The following is a 15,578-nucleotide window of genomic DNA, read 5'->3' as shown; positions in this document are numbered from 1 at the left end:
AAAAAAAAAAAAAAAAAAAAAAAAAAAAAAAAAAAAAAAAGACAAGTGAGTGAAAGCCCCAGAATTTAGACAGTGCTCTAATGCCTTTCTTTACATGGTTTTGGGACATAAATTTAAGCCAGAATAACAGACTGATTTTCTTTAAGTTCTCATTAAATTAGAACTGTGAAAGGGATAGAAGCTGAAGATTATATGGATTATGTAAGAAGAGGATGCAAATGCAGAGGTGATATTAAAAACATCTGACAACCCACAGGGCACCAGCCAATCAAAAACAGTCAGAACAGATGTAGATTTAAGCCCTGCAGCTGGGCCAGGCATTAACCTTTTAGCTCCTGGATTGTTGGCGATTCCAGTAGTACCAGGGAAGGCAGCAGCTATTCACTATTTCAATATTTTAACAACTAGTAGGGCCACAGTGGCACACACAGTGGCACAGCTCTGTCCGTAGGGAATAGTAGTTCTAATAGCTGTGGCTTGTTCCAACTCTCACAGGAGCTCTGCCAAGTTAAGTGCAGATCCCATCCATACTTACAGGGTAGTGGCTTCTCTCGCCGCCCCCCACCGCCCTCCCAGCTCCAGAAGACGCTGTAGGAAACCACAATATGCCGCTCCAAAATATGCTACTCTGGCATAAGGATTATTCTGAGCTGAAAGCAACTGAAAAGAAGCAGATACAAGAAGAGCTCTCTGCCCTCCCCTTATTTGCCTAAAAGCGGGACATAAATTTACAAAGGCAAAAGGGTCTTCCTCCCCTCTTTACCAGGAAAAGCAAAGGATGACCATGGAAGACAAAGTCAGACCCCTAGCAGCCTTGAGACATCAAAGGAACCTACATAACAAGCCTTATTAACGACCGTTGATCAATTTGCCTTCCCTCCAGACTCAGAGTCCTTTTGGTTTGTCCTGTTACTTCTTTATAAATTTACTGTTCTTTGTTGAAAATGGTACGTAAGCCTAAATGCAAAGTCACCTCCTTGAGAATTACTCGTTCCCTGGTTCTCTGTCATGTATACCTGAGGTATATATGTCCATAAACTTCCATTTGTTTTTCTCTTGCTAGTCTGTCTTTTGCTACAGGGAGTCTGTCCCTGGTAAAAATGACAAAGGTTGGAGAGAAAATTATTTTTTCTCCCTCTACAGAGTCTAAAGTAACTTGAGTATAGCTAAAAAATGCTAATGACTCACCCATTTTTCAATTGCTACAGAGCCAAACAATGGATTTGGGGGTGAGAGGTGGAAGGGGGGAGATATGTACGTATTATTCACACTTACTAATAAATATCTCCTTTGGCTAATAGAGACTCCAGGGCAAAACGAATGTTTCTGGGGACACTCAAGTGAGTCATATGCTGAGAATAGAGATGAGCTTTATTGTAACCATCTGCAAAAGCTTCTTACGAACCTATTAGAGGAGTGGGTTGATAAACTACTCCACGGGACAATTACATTTTAGAAATTCATTTCTAACTGCATGCATGGAAGTTTGAAAGTAAGAATATTTTCCATTATCTACCTCTGCCTAAAGAACAGTAAGTTGGTTAGGGTACTGGGGGAAATTACAGCTGTTCCTTTCAGTTATGAAAGGGAGAAGGGTAGAGACGTGATCTTTGTTTTCTTACACAATGGGTGCCCCAGGCTGTAAGTAATTAAATACTTGCTTAATAAATGCTTTTTGATGTTAAGGAGGAGGGTGCTGTTAGAGATGGCCTTTCCAACTTAGGTCATAGGCTGCATTTGTAAGCCATTGTCTCTTCAGAGAACCAAGCTAAAACCAACACAGCCCAAATAGCAAGTGCGTGACGATGTTCATAGAATAGGTAGTGATACAGGAAAAAAATAAATTTAAACCTGATTTCTAAACTCTATTCATATCTTGCTTCATTTTCAAGCTCATTGACATTTGATTTTTTTCTCTATTTAAGAGGCAATCTTTGGCCAGGCGCAGTGGCTCATGCTTGTAATCCCAGCACTTTGGGAGGCCGAGGCAGATGGATCACCTGAGGTCAGGAGTTCGAGACCAGCCTGGCCAACAAGGTGAAACCCCATCTCTACTAAAAACACAAAAATTAGCTGGGCTTGGTGGTGCATGCCTGTAGTCCCAGTTACTGGGGAGGCTGAGGCAGTAGAATCACTTGAACCCGGAAGGTGGAGGTTGCAGTGAACCGAGATCACACCATTGCATTCCAGCCTGGGGGACAAGAGCCAGACTTCACCTTAAAAAAAAAAAAAAAAAAAAAAAAAAGGCAATCTTCAAAAACTTCCACCCCAGAAGACCCAACAGCCACCAGGAGCAACAAAGATCAAGCATTACCTTAAGTAGGCACTTTACATGCTTTGTTTGACTGAAAGGTTTTACACAATGGCTATGCCACAGTCCCGCTCTACACATTTTTTCTGACATCTGCCCTTTAAAATAAGGTTTTCCATCCTCTCTAGCCAAAAGCTATTGTTTTGTTTCACACAGTTAGCGCCCTCCTCCTAAGCAAGATCTTTGTTCCTAGATTGTTTGTGCAAATAAAAAGTACCTGCTGTGTGAGGTTAAGTGAGGATGCACTGGCCTTATAAATACTCCCTTTTTAAGCAAAATCTGAGGCAAGAGAACAGAAATCTGGTTGTGACTTCATCAGTGAGATTCTTTGTCACTTGAAAGATGTGGAAAATGACCAAGAAAACGATCAGTCTGGGGAAAGTATGTCACCATGGAGAACCTTGGTAAAGAACCCATTCTAAGTCACTGGTTTTCCCTTTTTTTTTTTTTTTTTTTCCTAATTCAGTTCCAGGAACCCTCTTACAAGGGTGTTTAAAAATTCCCTGTGCCCAGAGTAACCTACCACTGTACTGAGAAGAGCACACTGAAATGTAAAACACAGAAGCCAGACCTTTCCAGGGAATGGAGGCAACACTAAGGAAGGCCATGGAGAAGAGGTGCTGGCTGTCTCAACAGCCACGACCTCCGCTTCCTTCAAGCCAGAGCTTCCATTTCGTTTGGGTCTTTTGCCCTAGCTGCATGTGACTCAGTGGCTGCTATGGTCTGAATGTTTGTCTTCCCTCCAAAATTCCTATGTTGAAATCCTTACTTTCAAGGTAGTGGTATTAGGAGGTGGGCTTTGGGGAGGTGATTAGGTCATGAGGATGGAACCATCAGGAATGGGATTAGTGCCCTCTAAGGCACTAAGGAAAGGCTGGTGAGCTAGACTCAGTGACTCATGCCTGTAAGTCGAACACTTTGGGAGGCTGAAGTGGAAGGATCACTTGAGGCTAAGAGTTTGAGACCAGCCTGGACAACATAAAAAGACCCCCATTCTCCACAAAAATAATAACGTAAAAAATTAACCAGGTATGGTAGCGTGCCCCTGTAGTCCAAGCTACTTGGGAGGCTGGGGTAGGAGGATCCCTTGATTCCAGGAGTTTGGGGTTAGAGTGAGCTGTGAGTACACCATGGTACTCCAGCCTAGGCCACAGAACAAGACCCTGTCAATCAATCAACCAATCAATCAATCCTTTTTAAAAGGCTGGAGAGAGAAGAGACCCTTCACCCCTTTTGCCATGTGAAGACACAGCAAGAAGGCACCATATATGAATAAGGAAGTGGGTCCTTACCAGACACCAATCTACTGATGCATTGTTTGTGGACTTCCCAGCCTCCAGAACTCAGAAACAAGTTTCTTCTGTTTAAAAGCCACCCAGTTTGTGGTATTCTGTTATAGTATCCTGAACAGATGAAGAAAGTGTCCAACCCTGATCAGGCTGAACCACTCATAGTAATCCATCCCCTTCCCAATAATTGGTTTAACAAGGGACACATGACACAATCCTACAAGTGAGACTTTTTTTAAAAATCCTTTTTTGACAGTCTTGCTCCGTCACCCAGGCTGGAGTGCAGTGGCATGATCTCGGCTCACTGCAACCTCTGCCTCCTGGGTTCGAGCAATTCTCGTGCCTTAGCCTCCCGAGTAATTGGGATTACAAGTGTTCATGATCACTCCCAGCTAATTTTTGTATTTTTAGTAGAGATGGGGTTTCGTTATATTGGCCAGGCTGGTCTGGAACTCCTGGCCTCAAGTGATCCACCCATCTCTGTCTCCCAAAGTGGGTGGGATTTCAGGCATGGGCCATTGTGCCTGGCCACAAGTGAGACTTAAGAGGACACCAGCTGTGAGGATCAGCTGTGAGGTAACCAGGAAAGATTTTGTCTCTGATAAAATGAAACTTCAGGAAGGGGCCACCTCTTTCTCCTTCCACAGGACATTGTTATAACTCCATGTGCTGCCCGGAACTCTGGCAGCCACCTTGTAACCATGAGGAAAACTGAATGCGACAAGCAACCATGGCAGAAAACAAACCGGCTATTTGATGGCATTGCTGGGTCATCCTAAAAGTGCCCTATCTCAAGATTTTTTATCAGTGAAATTAGAAATTTTCCTTTTAAGCCGTTTGAAGCTGAATTTTGTGATACCTGCAGCTAAAAGCATCCTAATACAATTTGCTACACAAGTTTGCAGAAGGCAGCCCTCCCCTCAGGCCTCCCCACTGTTGCCCATTCATCTGTTAAATAGACAAGCTGGATTCCCACGGGCCATGCACAGTCTCCTTGCTATTTTTCCTCAGCTCTATTCGTGAAAATAAAATTAATTTTCTTGTCCATGAATTAAACATTGCTGCTGCCGGCTGAAAGATTTTAACAACAGCCTTTTGTTGACAGAGAAGCAGGATCCTGACATGTTCTAAAATAAGCTACAAGGAGTCAGAAGGGTAGAAGGGGAAGCAAAGGGGAGGAAGCCATCAAAAGGAAAAACTGCAAAATCCCACTCAAGTCCAGCTTCTCTAAATGGTCAGCCTGTGATTGAACTTCTGTGCAGATGAATCACCTGGAGATATCGTTAAAATGCAGACAGTGATTCCATGGGGTTGGTGAGGTCTGGGATTTGTTTTCTCTAACAAGCTCCCAGGTGATGCTGATGCTGATGGTCAGAGGACCACACTTTGAGTAGCAAGGCCCTTAAGGCTCAGGCAACTGCAGCTGTAAGACTGTCTGCATGTTTGTTCTAAAGCTCTGGAATGTCTCCAGAGAGAAACCAGCAACGTGCCAAGACCCACAGAGTCCTCCAACCTTCCTAGTAAGCAGCAGGCCCCTCAATAGCCCCAACACCTGAAAAATGGGGAGCGAGATGAAGGAGGACAGATCCTTCTTCCCTGGAACGTGGGCTCGTGGGAATCAGCTGCTAAAAGCTAGTTTTAAAGAAAGAATGAGGGGGAATGGGAACAACCCCCTCTCCACACATGTACCTTTTAGAAACAGGGGAAAGAGTACAGGATAAAGGAAGGCAGGGGAAGGAGGACCAGCTCTGGGTTTGGTCTGAGTTTGTGATAGCCTTAGGGTTTTGTTGTTGTTGTTGTTGTTAGTGTATTTGTTTGTTAGTAATTTTCCCCCCAGGACTGAGTCTGAGTCTGTGAAATCAAATGCCCAACTGAGATTTTATTCCAAGCCTCCCCTCAGCTCCATGCAGCCTGAGGCAGGTGCCCAGCCCCACTTCAAGCCCACTTAAGAGTCAGGGACACTCGCACCCAATGAGATGTTTGTCCCAGCGTCTTTCCTGAATAACTTCACACATCCCACCGACAAGTATTGGTCTAGAAATTGGGCTTGAGACTGTTCCTCCACACTAGAAATCATTGGTATGTGCAATGGGCTGAGAGGAGGAGGTGAGAGCCGGTGGGAAGGCTGCAGGGAGCCCTGGACAACCTCTCTTTCCACAAACCAGATGAGATCTGCTGAATCTTCTCACCTCTGAGCAGAGACCTCCAGCGCGTCTCCCTTTCCATGTCATGTTCCTCTCGCTCCACTCCACTCACCAGCCATGCTGAACAACTGAGTTCTTGAGCTGCCCTGCCCTGTCTCTCTTTCCTCAGGACCTTTGCTCAGGCTGTGATGCCAGCTCACCTAGCCTCTCCACAACCATCCCTGTACCTGCCAGGCTCCACTTGGCTCCTACCTTTGGGGAGCCTCCCAATTCCCCCTAAGCTGGCACTGCTTCTCGGTCCCACAGCACCCGAATATGGATGGTGCCTTGAGGGGTGTCACCTGTGCACCTGTTTCTCCAACTGGCCTGTAAGTGCCATGAAGTCAAGGATGGTGCCAGCGCTTGGCAGGTAATGAGTAAGTAATAAATATTGTTGAATAAGGAAATTGAATGGTTCTCAGCCTGCTGTGCATTAGAAACACCTGAATAGCTTAAAATAAAAAAAACCAGGGCATCTCTTTTAGACATTCCAATTCATCAGGCCTAGGTAAAGAAAGACCCAGGCTTTTGATAATTTTAAAAGTTACCCAAGTGATTCTGATGTGCCACTATTTCTGACAATCATTGGAATGTAAAAAATGATTAGTGGGCTGGGCGTGGTAGCTCACGCCCATAATCCCAGCACTTTGGGAGGCCTAGGCGGGTGGATCAGGAGGTCAGGAGACTGAGACCATCCTGGCCAACACAGTGCAACCCATCTCTACTAAAAATACAAAAATTAGCCTGGTGTGGTGGTGGGCACCTGTAGTCCCAGCTACTCAGGAGGCTGAGGCAGGAGAATCGCTTGAACCCGGGAGGCGGAGGTTGCAGTGAGCCGAGATTGCGCCACTGCACTCCAGCCTAGGCGACAGAGCAAGACGCCATCTCAAAAAAAAAAAGAAAAGTGGATGAATGAATATGTGCCTGCGTGCACGACTGTGAGGATCTCTCTTGTGGCCATTCACACATGTAATGAACAAACAACAGGCATGTGTGAGGGAAAACAGCTGGTACCTGTTGTTGTGGCCACCAATCCATTGTCAGGGGAAATACAATTGGGGGGAAAAAACAAACAAAAAAACTGCCTTTACCCAGGACTAAGGCTTCCTGATAACCACGGAGCTTTCTCCATCCAGTGGGCTGGCTAGACTGTCTCACCCTCCAAAGGAAGAGAGCTGACCAGAGGGAATGAACGAAGAGAAACACTAAGGAAATGTGTGGATGGAAAAGGAAGGCTAACATTTACTCTGTGCCGACTTCCAGGCAAGCTACTTACTGCACTGTTTCATTTGATTCCAGGTACAGCCTAATGCTGGTTGTACTCTTATTACACCCAAGGTTGTAGCACTTCCAAAGAAACATGGGACAAAGGAATGGGTAGACTGCATTCCAGAGAATACAGAATTTCAAAATAAATGTTCAATGAAAAAAAAAATGCTACTCAAAGACACTTTTATAGATCCTTAACAACAGCAAAAAAAACAAAAAACAAAAACAAACCACGGCTGTGTCACCCTTTTGCAAATCTATCACTGACTTTTTCCAAGCAACTATTATAATTTTATGCCACACACAAAACTAGGTGAGGTGAAAACTAAAATATTATAGCAAGTTCATGATTAAATATTTGGATTTAAAAGCTGTGCCTGGCCAGGCACAGTGGCTCACGCCTGTAATCCCAGCACTTTGGTAGGCCCAGGCGTGTGAGTCACCTGAGGTCGGGAGTTTGAGACCAGCCTGACCAACATGAAGAAACCCTGTCTCTACTAAAAATACAAAATTGGCCAGGCATGGCAGTGCATACCTGTAATCCCAGCTATTGGGGAGGCTGAGGCAGGAGAATCGCTTGAACCCGGAAGGCAGAGGTTACAGTGAGCTGAGATCACGCCATTGCGCTTGCACTCCAGCCTGGGCAACAAGAACGAAACTCCATCTTGAAAAAAAAATGCTGTGCCTTACATTTAAGTCACAAGTACTCCAAGTCCGAGACAGACCAGTAAGCCAGTGCAGGTTTCATGACTAGGCCCCTACCTTAGGAGGTAGTAATAGTAGATAGCATTGAGTGTCTACTCTTTAGCAAGCCCTTTAGCATATGCCCTATCCAGGCACAGTGGCTCATGCCTGTAATCGCAGCACTTTGGGAGGCCAAGGCAGGAGGATCGCTGGAGCCCAGGAGTTCAAGACCAGCACTGGCAACATAGTAAGACCCCATCTCTACAAAAAAAAAAAAAAAAAAAAAAAAAGCTGGGTGCAGTGGCACACATTTCTAGCCCTGGCTACTTGGGAGGCTGAGGTGGGAGGATCACTTGAACCCAGTAGGTTGAGGCTGCAGTGAGCCATGATGGCACCGCTGCCCTCCAACCTAAGTGACACAGCAAGACCTTGTCTCAAAGAAAATACATATGCCCCAATTCTCAAATAACTGTCAACTCAGTATTACTGTATCCATTTTACAGATGAGGAAACTGAGGCTCACAAACTGTAAAGAAACGAGTCTGAAGTTAAACTTAGCAATGTCAGGCTTCGCACCAGTTTCTACTCTGCAGCTCTCTTTCTCATTTCATGGTCACAGTGCCGTCTGCAGTGACCTTGATCCGTTTGTTTGTTTTAAAATTGAGTCAATAATGTTAACCTCAATCCATGTACATACTTGTTGGGACTATTAGCAAAAGCACACTCTATTCTCTGCGGTCTAGCTGCAATCCAGGCTTGGGTAAGGCTCTTAATGCTTGCCCATTTGTTAAAAATGCAAGAGTTGTAACAACAATGGGCTTGGAATTACAGGGTTTGAAAGGAAGAGTCATTTACTTTTCTTAGATTTTTAGTAGTTTAATTGAGCATTAAAGATTTTTTTTAAATGATGAGTCAAAGGAAGAGGGAGGGAGAAAAACAAGTCAAAACTGAGACTCTAAGAGATTCAGAGAAATGATGTGGCCCTGTTTCTGTAGCAATTGTAACTGGCTGTGCTCAAAAATCCCAAGGAAAATGCTAAAGACCAGCTGAGTTGTCAGCTGAACAAAAAGATCCCAGCTACAAAACAATGATCTTTTGGAGTATAACAGGAGGAAGATGGAATGAAAGAGAAGGGTATGAAGGAGGGAGGAAGTACAGAAGGGATTCGTGTTCATCTCTCTTTGGAACGTTGAGAAAGAGCCCTTATTTCCAAGGCCAAATCTATCTTTTCTATGCAAGAGAGGCAGTGAAGCCAAGTTCTGTGCCAGCGTTGTGGAATTTATTGTGCTGCCGGAAGAGTTTTTTTTCTTCTGCTAAAGAAAAAGGGCCAGTATTAGGACCAATAATAATGACAGTGAATAATTAACACCAACCGAGAGCCAGGCACTGTGCTCAATGATTTACACACATCATCTAATTTGAGTCTCACAACTTTAGGAACAAACAGTATTAACATATCCATTTTAAAGGTGAGAAAACTGCTTCAGAGATGTAAATTTGTCCAAGGCCATTCACCTGGTAAGTAAGTAGAAGAGCAGGGATTCACATTCAGATCTGCCTGTCTACTGAGCCTTGCTTACTCTAGAAAACCTTGGGGCAAGACAGAAGTCCATGACCATGCATTCTTGGGGCTCCTCAACAACCTGAGGGACTTGATGGAAAAGAAGCACAACCCAGTGAAGACAGCAGGACCAGATACAGGTTACCTGATGCCCAACGGAAGACAGCTCATCTTTGGGCACATTTCAGAATGTGACTGGTGGACCAGCGCCTTCCAAGCCCCAGCTTCTACTGACCACCCCATCACCCCACACTGCCTTGTTAATCTCCACCACTTCTCAGCTTCCTTGGCGTATACTGAATCCCACATAGGATGGTGTAGATGCTCCAAGAACCCAGCAGGGCACCAGAGAACCCTGTATCTGCCTTAACAGTGGTCACATTTGCCCCAAGACAGGATAGAAGGATGGCTGATCTATCAAAGGAAACAGGGAAAATTACTGCTTTGCATGCCTGGTGCTGTCACTGAAGTTATCTCATGAGGAAAATAGTCATAATGTCACTATGGGACACATTTAGGGAACTCGGATGACATTTAGGGAAAAAACAGAGGAGGCCCTGATGTTTCTGGGAGGCAACAGCCAGATGTCTGGAGGCCATCAGGGGAGGCTCCGCTGGGGAGCAGCCCCAGGACTCACACCTCCACACGGTAACTGCAAGGCATCACTCCCTGCTCTACCCATCTTGGGATTCAGGGCATTGACTAACTGTGCCTTTGGCAAGAAACTCTCAAGCAGGCATTTTTGTGAGCTCAAGCCTTCAGATGCAGGTTTTTTGGCTAGTTGGAGTTTGCTTTCTGTCCTTGAAAGTCATGAACTCAAAAAAAAAAAAAAAGAAAGAAAGTCATGAACTCTTTGCTGAGGACCTAGGGGCACCAAGAGCATTCTGTTCTGACCGCCTGCCCCTCATAAAACGAAAAGGATAAAAAAGGAAAACAACATGCTCTGGCCCCAGGGAGAACTAACAACTTGATGAACTAACAATTTGATGGCTCTTTCACGGATGACATTTTACCACCACGCAAATTACTCTCCGCACACTGCACATCCAACACATCCCCTGCTGGGTGCACTGCATAGAGGCCTCTCGTTTCCAGCGCAACCTCATCTGGTGTGGAGGGTGGCAAGCAATGGACAGGCTAAGCCTACAAGTCAGGTCCTTGAAGTGCATGAGCAGACCACTAGGGCATGAACTTGGCCCTAATGCTACACATAACTGGTAGGGAGGTGATGAAAAAGGGCCTTCAGTGGGGGGGACATTTGTGGATCAAGGCACCAGGGCTTTCACTGAAAATAACCCTGAGTCAGTAGTCTGCCTAGTCCCTCTGCTTACCCTATGTAGCCTAGCCATGAGCACAGCTGATCTTAGCTGGTCTCTGATTGTCCCTCATTTCTTCCCTCAAAAGCTATTCATGAGACTAGGTACAGTGGCTCACGCCTGTAATCCCAGTACTTTGGGAGGACTGCTTGAGCCCAGGAATTCAAGACCGGCCTGGGCAACATGGTGAGACCCCATTGCTACAAAAAAAAAAAATGAAAAAGAAAATAGCGGCCGGGCGCGGTGGCTCAAGCCTGTAATCCCAGCACTTTGGGAGGCCGAGGCGGGCGGATCACGAGGTCAGGAGATCGAGACCATCCTGGCTAACACAGTGAAACCCCGTCTCTACTAAAAAAAAATACAAAAAACTAGCCGGGCGAGGTGGCGGGCGCCTGTAGTCCCAGCTACTCGGGAGGCTGAGGCAGGAGAATGGCGTAAACCTGGGAGGCGGAGTTTGCAGTGAGCTGAGATCTGGCCACTGCACTCCAGCCTGGGTGACAGAGCGAGACTCCGTCTCAAAAAAAAAAACAAAACAAAACAAAAAAAAAAAGAAAATAGCCAGGAGTGGTGGTGCACATCTGTAGTCCCAGCTACTTGGGAGGCTGCAGTGGGAGCACTGCTTGAGCCCAGGAGACTGAGACTGCAGTGAGCTATGATCGTGCCACTGCACTCCAGCAAGACCCTGTCGCACCAAAAAAAAAAAAAAAAAAAAAAAGGCAGGAGAAGCAGTAGCTATTCATCAGGTAAGATCCATTGTTTGGAATGTTTCTAGTCACAGTTTTGGACCTTAAAACTCTAATATCTACCATTGTCTGCTATTTTTCTTTTTTTTTAGGGAGGCAATGAAGGTGGGGAGAGAATTAAGACTTAGGGGCCGGTCGCAGTGGCTCACGCCCGTAATCCCAGCAGTTTGGGAGGCCAAGGAGGGCGGATCAGGAGGTCAGGAGATCAAGACCATCCTGGCTAACACGGTGAAACCCCGTCTGTACTAAAAATACAAAAAATTAGCTGGGCGTGGTGGGGGGCGCCTGTAGTCCCAGCTACTTGGGAGGCTGAGGCAGGAGAATGGCGTGAAACCAGGAGGGGGAGCTTGCAGTGAGCCAAGATCGTGCCACTGCACTCCAGCCTGGACAACAAAGTGAGACTCCGTCNAAAAAAAAAAAAAAAAAAAAAAGGCAGGAGAAGCAGTAGCTATTCATCAGGTAAGATCCATTGTTTGGAATGTTTCTAGTCACAGTTTTGGACCTTAAAACTCTAATATCTACCATTGTCTGCTATTTTCTTTTTTTTTAGGGAGGCAATGAAGGTGGGGAGAGAATTAAGACTTAGGGGCCGGTCGCAGTGGCTCACGCCCGTAATCCCAGCAGTTTGGGAGGCCAAGGAGGGCGGATCAGGAGGTCAGGAGATCAAGACCATCCTGGCTAACACGGTGAAACCCCGTCTGTACTAAAATACAAAAAATTAGCTGGGCGTGGTGGGGGGCGCCTGTAGTCCCAGCTACTTGGGAGGCTGAGGCAGGAGAATGGCGTGAAACCAGGAGGGGAGCTTGCAGTGAGCCAAGATCGTGCCACTGCACTCCAGCCTGGACAACAAAGTGAGACTCCGTCTCAAAAAAAAAAAAAAGACTTAGGAAATAGCAGATTAAGCAAAGGCAGAATTTATCAAGGGAGGCAGGGAGGTATGGGATGGGGTTTGGGACATGCATCACAAAGGGGAAACCGGATTCCTTCAGTTTGTTAACTTCTCTAAGGAAGCTAGAGGAAACTAGGGCCTGGGAGGTGTCCTCTAAGCCACAGTCTTTCAGAACAAAAGTACTATCTTCACCACAGAGTGCGGTCTGGAAAGGGCAGAGGTGACCTGGCAAACTTGGAGAGAAGGGCCTTGTCCTTGTGGCTCCTGGTCCAATGACAGAGTCTTGGGGCTCAGAGGCTGTAAGGAGTGGAGCTGTGAGCCCTAGGCATGTAAGATAATATTCTAAGTGCTCACTGTTCCCTGAGCACTCTCTGAACACCGCAGCTATTAAAGATAAGCCTCAATCCCCTAGAGGCCACTGGACTCTGAGGACCAAGCCCAGCCCTGCCTCTAGAAGCGGGAGGGGGGGGTGGGGAGGAAGGGGGAGCTTGTTGGAGAACTCTGGGCAGTAAGGCATGAAGCAACAGCAGAACATCATAGTCTAGTCAGTTGGAGAATTAAACCAACACATAAAGGTGATGGTAAAAAGGACACAGAAATGAGGAGGTGCACTGAGAGAAGGAAAGATGAAGCAGGAGATTTCCCAGAGCTTTGGGGAGACTTTAAAGGCTTTAGGGATCCCGAAAGATCCTACCTAACCATCCCTCAACTCTGCTGTGCCCTCCCTGAGCCACACAGAAGAGGTACCCACTTCTGGATCGGTTTGCTTCCAAGAGCAGGTTTTCAAAGGAAGGCTTGGAACCATAGTGGCCCCATTATCTACCTAGGCATTTGCAGCTGGCACCATGCCAAAAAAGCCTTGCAAAAAGAGGTCTTATTTTCTTCCTTCCTCTTCCCCTATGGAAATAAAAGTAGGTTGTGTTTCTTAGAGATCAGGGAAACGGGAGCTGGAAGGGCATCTTGGATTACCTCGTCAAATTCTCACTCAGCATATCAATGCCTGTGCCTTTTGTCCTGGCTACTGCCGCTTCAGTAAAGGAGGCCAAAACCAGTTATTGCGGCCAGGGCGGCTGAGAAGTGGTTCAAAGATCAACGACTGGGGTCGTGCAGGGTGGGCACGGAGCCCCTGGAGCCTAGGGGAAGGGGAATGGTGGTCTGTGCCTGGGCTCCCTTCCCTATTGGCAGGAGTGGGGGTGCACGGAAGGAGGGTAACAAGAGAGCCACAGGTGCGGAACAGACCCGCACTGGCCAGATGGTAACAGGGTTTGGAGAAGGCTCTGCACAACCACAGTTGGAGCTTCGTGCTAGGGTCAGACCGCTCTCGCCATGGGCTCGGTTTGCTCACCGAGAAACTTCCGAGGCCGGAGAACTGCAAATGGGCATAGAAGATTGTGGAGGGAGCAGGGACAGGGGCCTTGGAGAGGTAAGAGGGGAACCGGTATCTTCCATCTGGTGCGCGTAAACCAAGATTCCATCCTGTGCCGGTCTCTCCTCCCTGGTCCAACTCCCTTTCTTGTCCTCATCTCTGCCCCCAAGGTCCGTGGCCCGCGGAGGTGATGGGGGAGGGAGACGGGGATAGGAGAGACCCATGGACCGCACGGGTTAAACAACCACCCGCCTGTCCTCCCTCACTGGAAACCGATTCAGCCCGTGCCGAGCCTCTCCCTTCGCGCGCCTCTGCGCACAGCGGCGGCGCCGCAGGACTCCGGGTCCCTTCGGCTCTCCATCGGGAAGCCGGCAAATGCGCTTCCTTACGCAGACCGCGGCGGGGTAGGGGGGCGTGGAAGTTTAAAATACCGGGACAAAAACACCTGCCCGTCCCAAGGCACGGAGAACTGGAATGCCAAGGGCTCCCCCCCGGGGGCGCGCAGCTGGAGGCGAAGAGAGACCGGGGGTCGCTGCGCACCGCCCGCAGCCGAGGGGCCAGCGGCGACCTCGTGCGCCCCAGCGCGGCCTGGCCACTGAGCCCGGGGCGCAGGGGGCGCCGGCGGGACTTACCCCAGAGCAGAGTGAGCGGCTTGGCTTTGGGGATGAGCACCAGGGAGTACACGGCCCCCAAGTGGAGCAGGCTCATCAGGACGACGTTTCTCCAGACGATGTTCTGCCGGTGCCCGCGCGCGCCTGGCCTCTCCGGGCCGCCGCCGCCCTCCGAGCTTTCGAGCCCGGCACGGATTTCTTCCTTGGCGTCGCAGAAGGGGATCTTCCCCGAGTCGGTGGCCGGGCCTGGCATGGCTGGGCGAGGTGGGTGCCCGCAGCAGCAGCAGGCAGGCAGGCGCTCGGCCGGAGCGGGGATCGAGGGTGGGGGCGGGGGCTTCTGCCTTTTAGGGGGGAATTCTCCGCACGTCCTGTCCCCCTCCTTCCCGCCCTTCTCCCGGACTCCTGCGCTCTTCCCCAGGGTCTTAGCGTGGCCTAGGAATGCAGATCTTGGCGGCCGGCATCTGTTGCTGGCATATGCCCCACACGGCTGCCCGCGCTGAACTCGGCGGCGAGAAAGAGGAGGCGCGCGCGGGGCGGGAGGGGCGCGCGGCCGGGAAGGGGGGGCTGTGGAAACGGAGCTGGACCGGTGACGCGGGAGGGAGCGCTCCGAGGGAGCGTGGAAGAAAACCCTGCATAGCTACAGCCAATCAGGAGCGGCCGTGCGGCTCTTAAAGAGAAAGGCGCCCCCCGGCCTCCGCGGCCGGGCTCTTCTGGGCCGAACTGGGGAGCCCACTGGGCTGGGGTTGGCCGCCTCCGCCCGGGGGCGGGTGGAAGGTGGCTCCCGGGACAGGGAGCCTGCAGGACAGCTCACAGCGCTTCTGCTGTTGTGTGTGTGTGACCCCCAAAATGCCTTTTATGGTATTTTTCCAGTCCCTCCCCTTGACAAAAAAACAAAACAAAACAAAAAACTTCCTGAAACTATCATCCCTTTGAGAAGCCTTTTATTTCTTCTCAAGCCTCAGGCCACCTGGGTTGGAGAATTTTAAATGCTTGCTTGGAGTCGCAACACTAGTTAAGGGCAGGCCGACGATGAGAATCAGAAGTCCCTGAGTCTGCCAGTTAGTAGGGCTCCTCAGGCCAGGGGAGGGTTGGAGGGCAGCTGCTGGTTCTGAATTAGGCAGCTGTGGATGACCCAGGCACACAGTAAGTGCTCAGTTGGTGCTTGTTAGGTGATGCACAGATGATTTAGGCCAGTTCGCTGCCATCGGTGCCCTGCCAACCCGCTCGGCCCATCCGCCGCGCCACTCTGTTTATGGTCAATTCTAGCTAATCAGCGCACTTCTGCACCGTCTCCTTAGCTCCCAGTGAGGAACACTACCTTGAAATCAACACAATTGAGAATCAGGCTTTACAAAA

The 15,578-nt window shown here is 48.5% G+C and overlaps 1 protein-coding gene across 2 annotated transcripts in view; it reads right to left on the bottom strand.

The window, feature by feature from the left end:
* SCD5 (stearoyl-CoA desaturase 5) overlaps positions 1-14,938 on the bottom strand; it is a 176,347-nt gene extending 161,409 nt beyond the window's left edge. For both annotated transcript variants that reach the window (XM_017854766.1, XM_017854768.1), the window contains exon 1: positions 14,244-14,938. In XM_017854766.1, the coding sequence (XP_017710255.1) occupies positions 14,244-14,475 (232 nt within the window). In that variant the 5' untranslated portion in view covers positions 14,476-14,938. The remainder of the gene's footprint in view (positions 1-14,243) is intronic.
* Between the last annotated feature and the right edge of the window lie 640 nt (positions 14,939-15,578).

This window comes from Rhinopithecus bieti, unplaced genomic scaffold, assembly GCF_001698545.2.
Source record: "Rhinopithecus bieti isolate Rb0 unplaced genomic scaffold, ASM169854v2 scaffold_38123, whole genome shotgun sequence".
In the NCBI taxonomy this organism is placed as follows: Eukaryota; Metazoa; Chordata; class Mammalia; order Primates; family Cercopithecidae; genus Rhinopithecus; species Rhinopithecus bieti.
The sequence above is the reverse complement of the archived record's forward strand: the minus strand, read 5'-3'. Positions and strand labels throughout refer to the sequence as shown.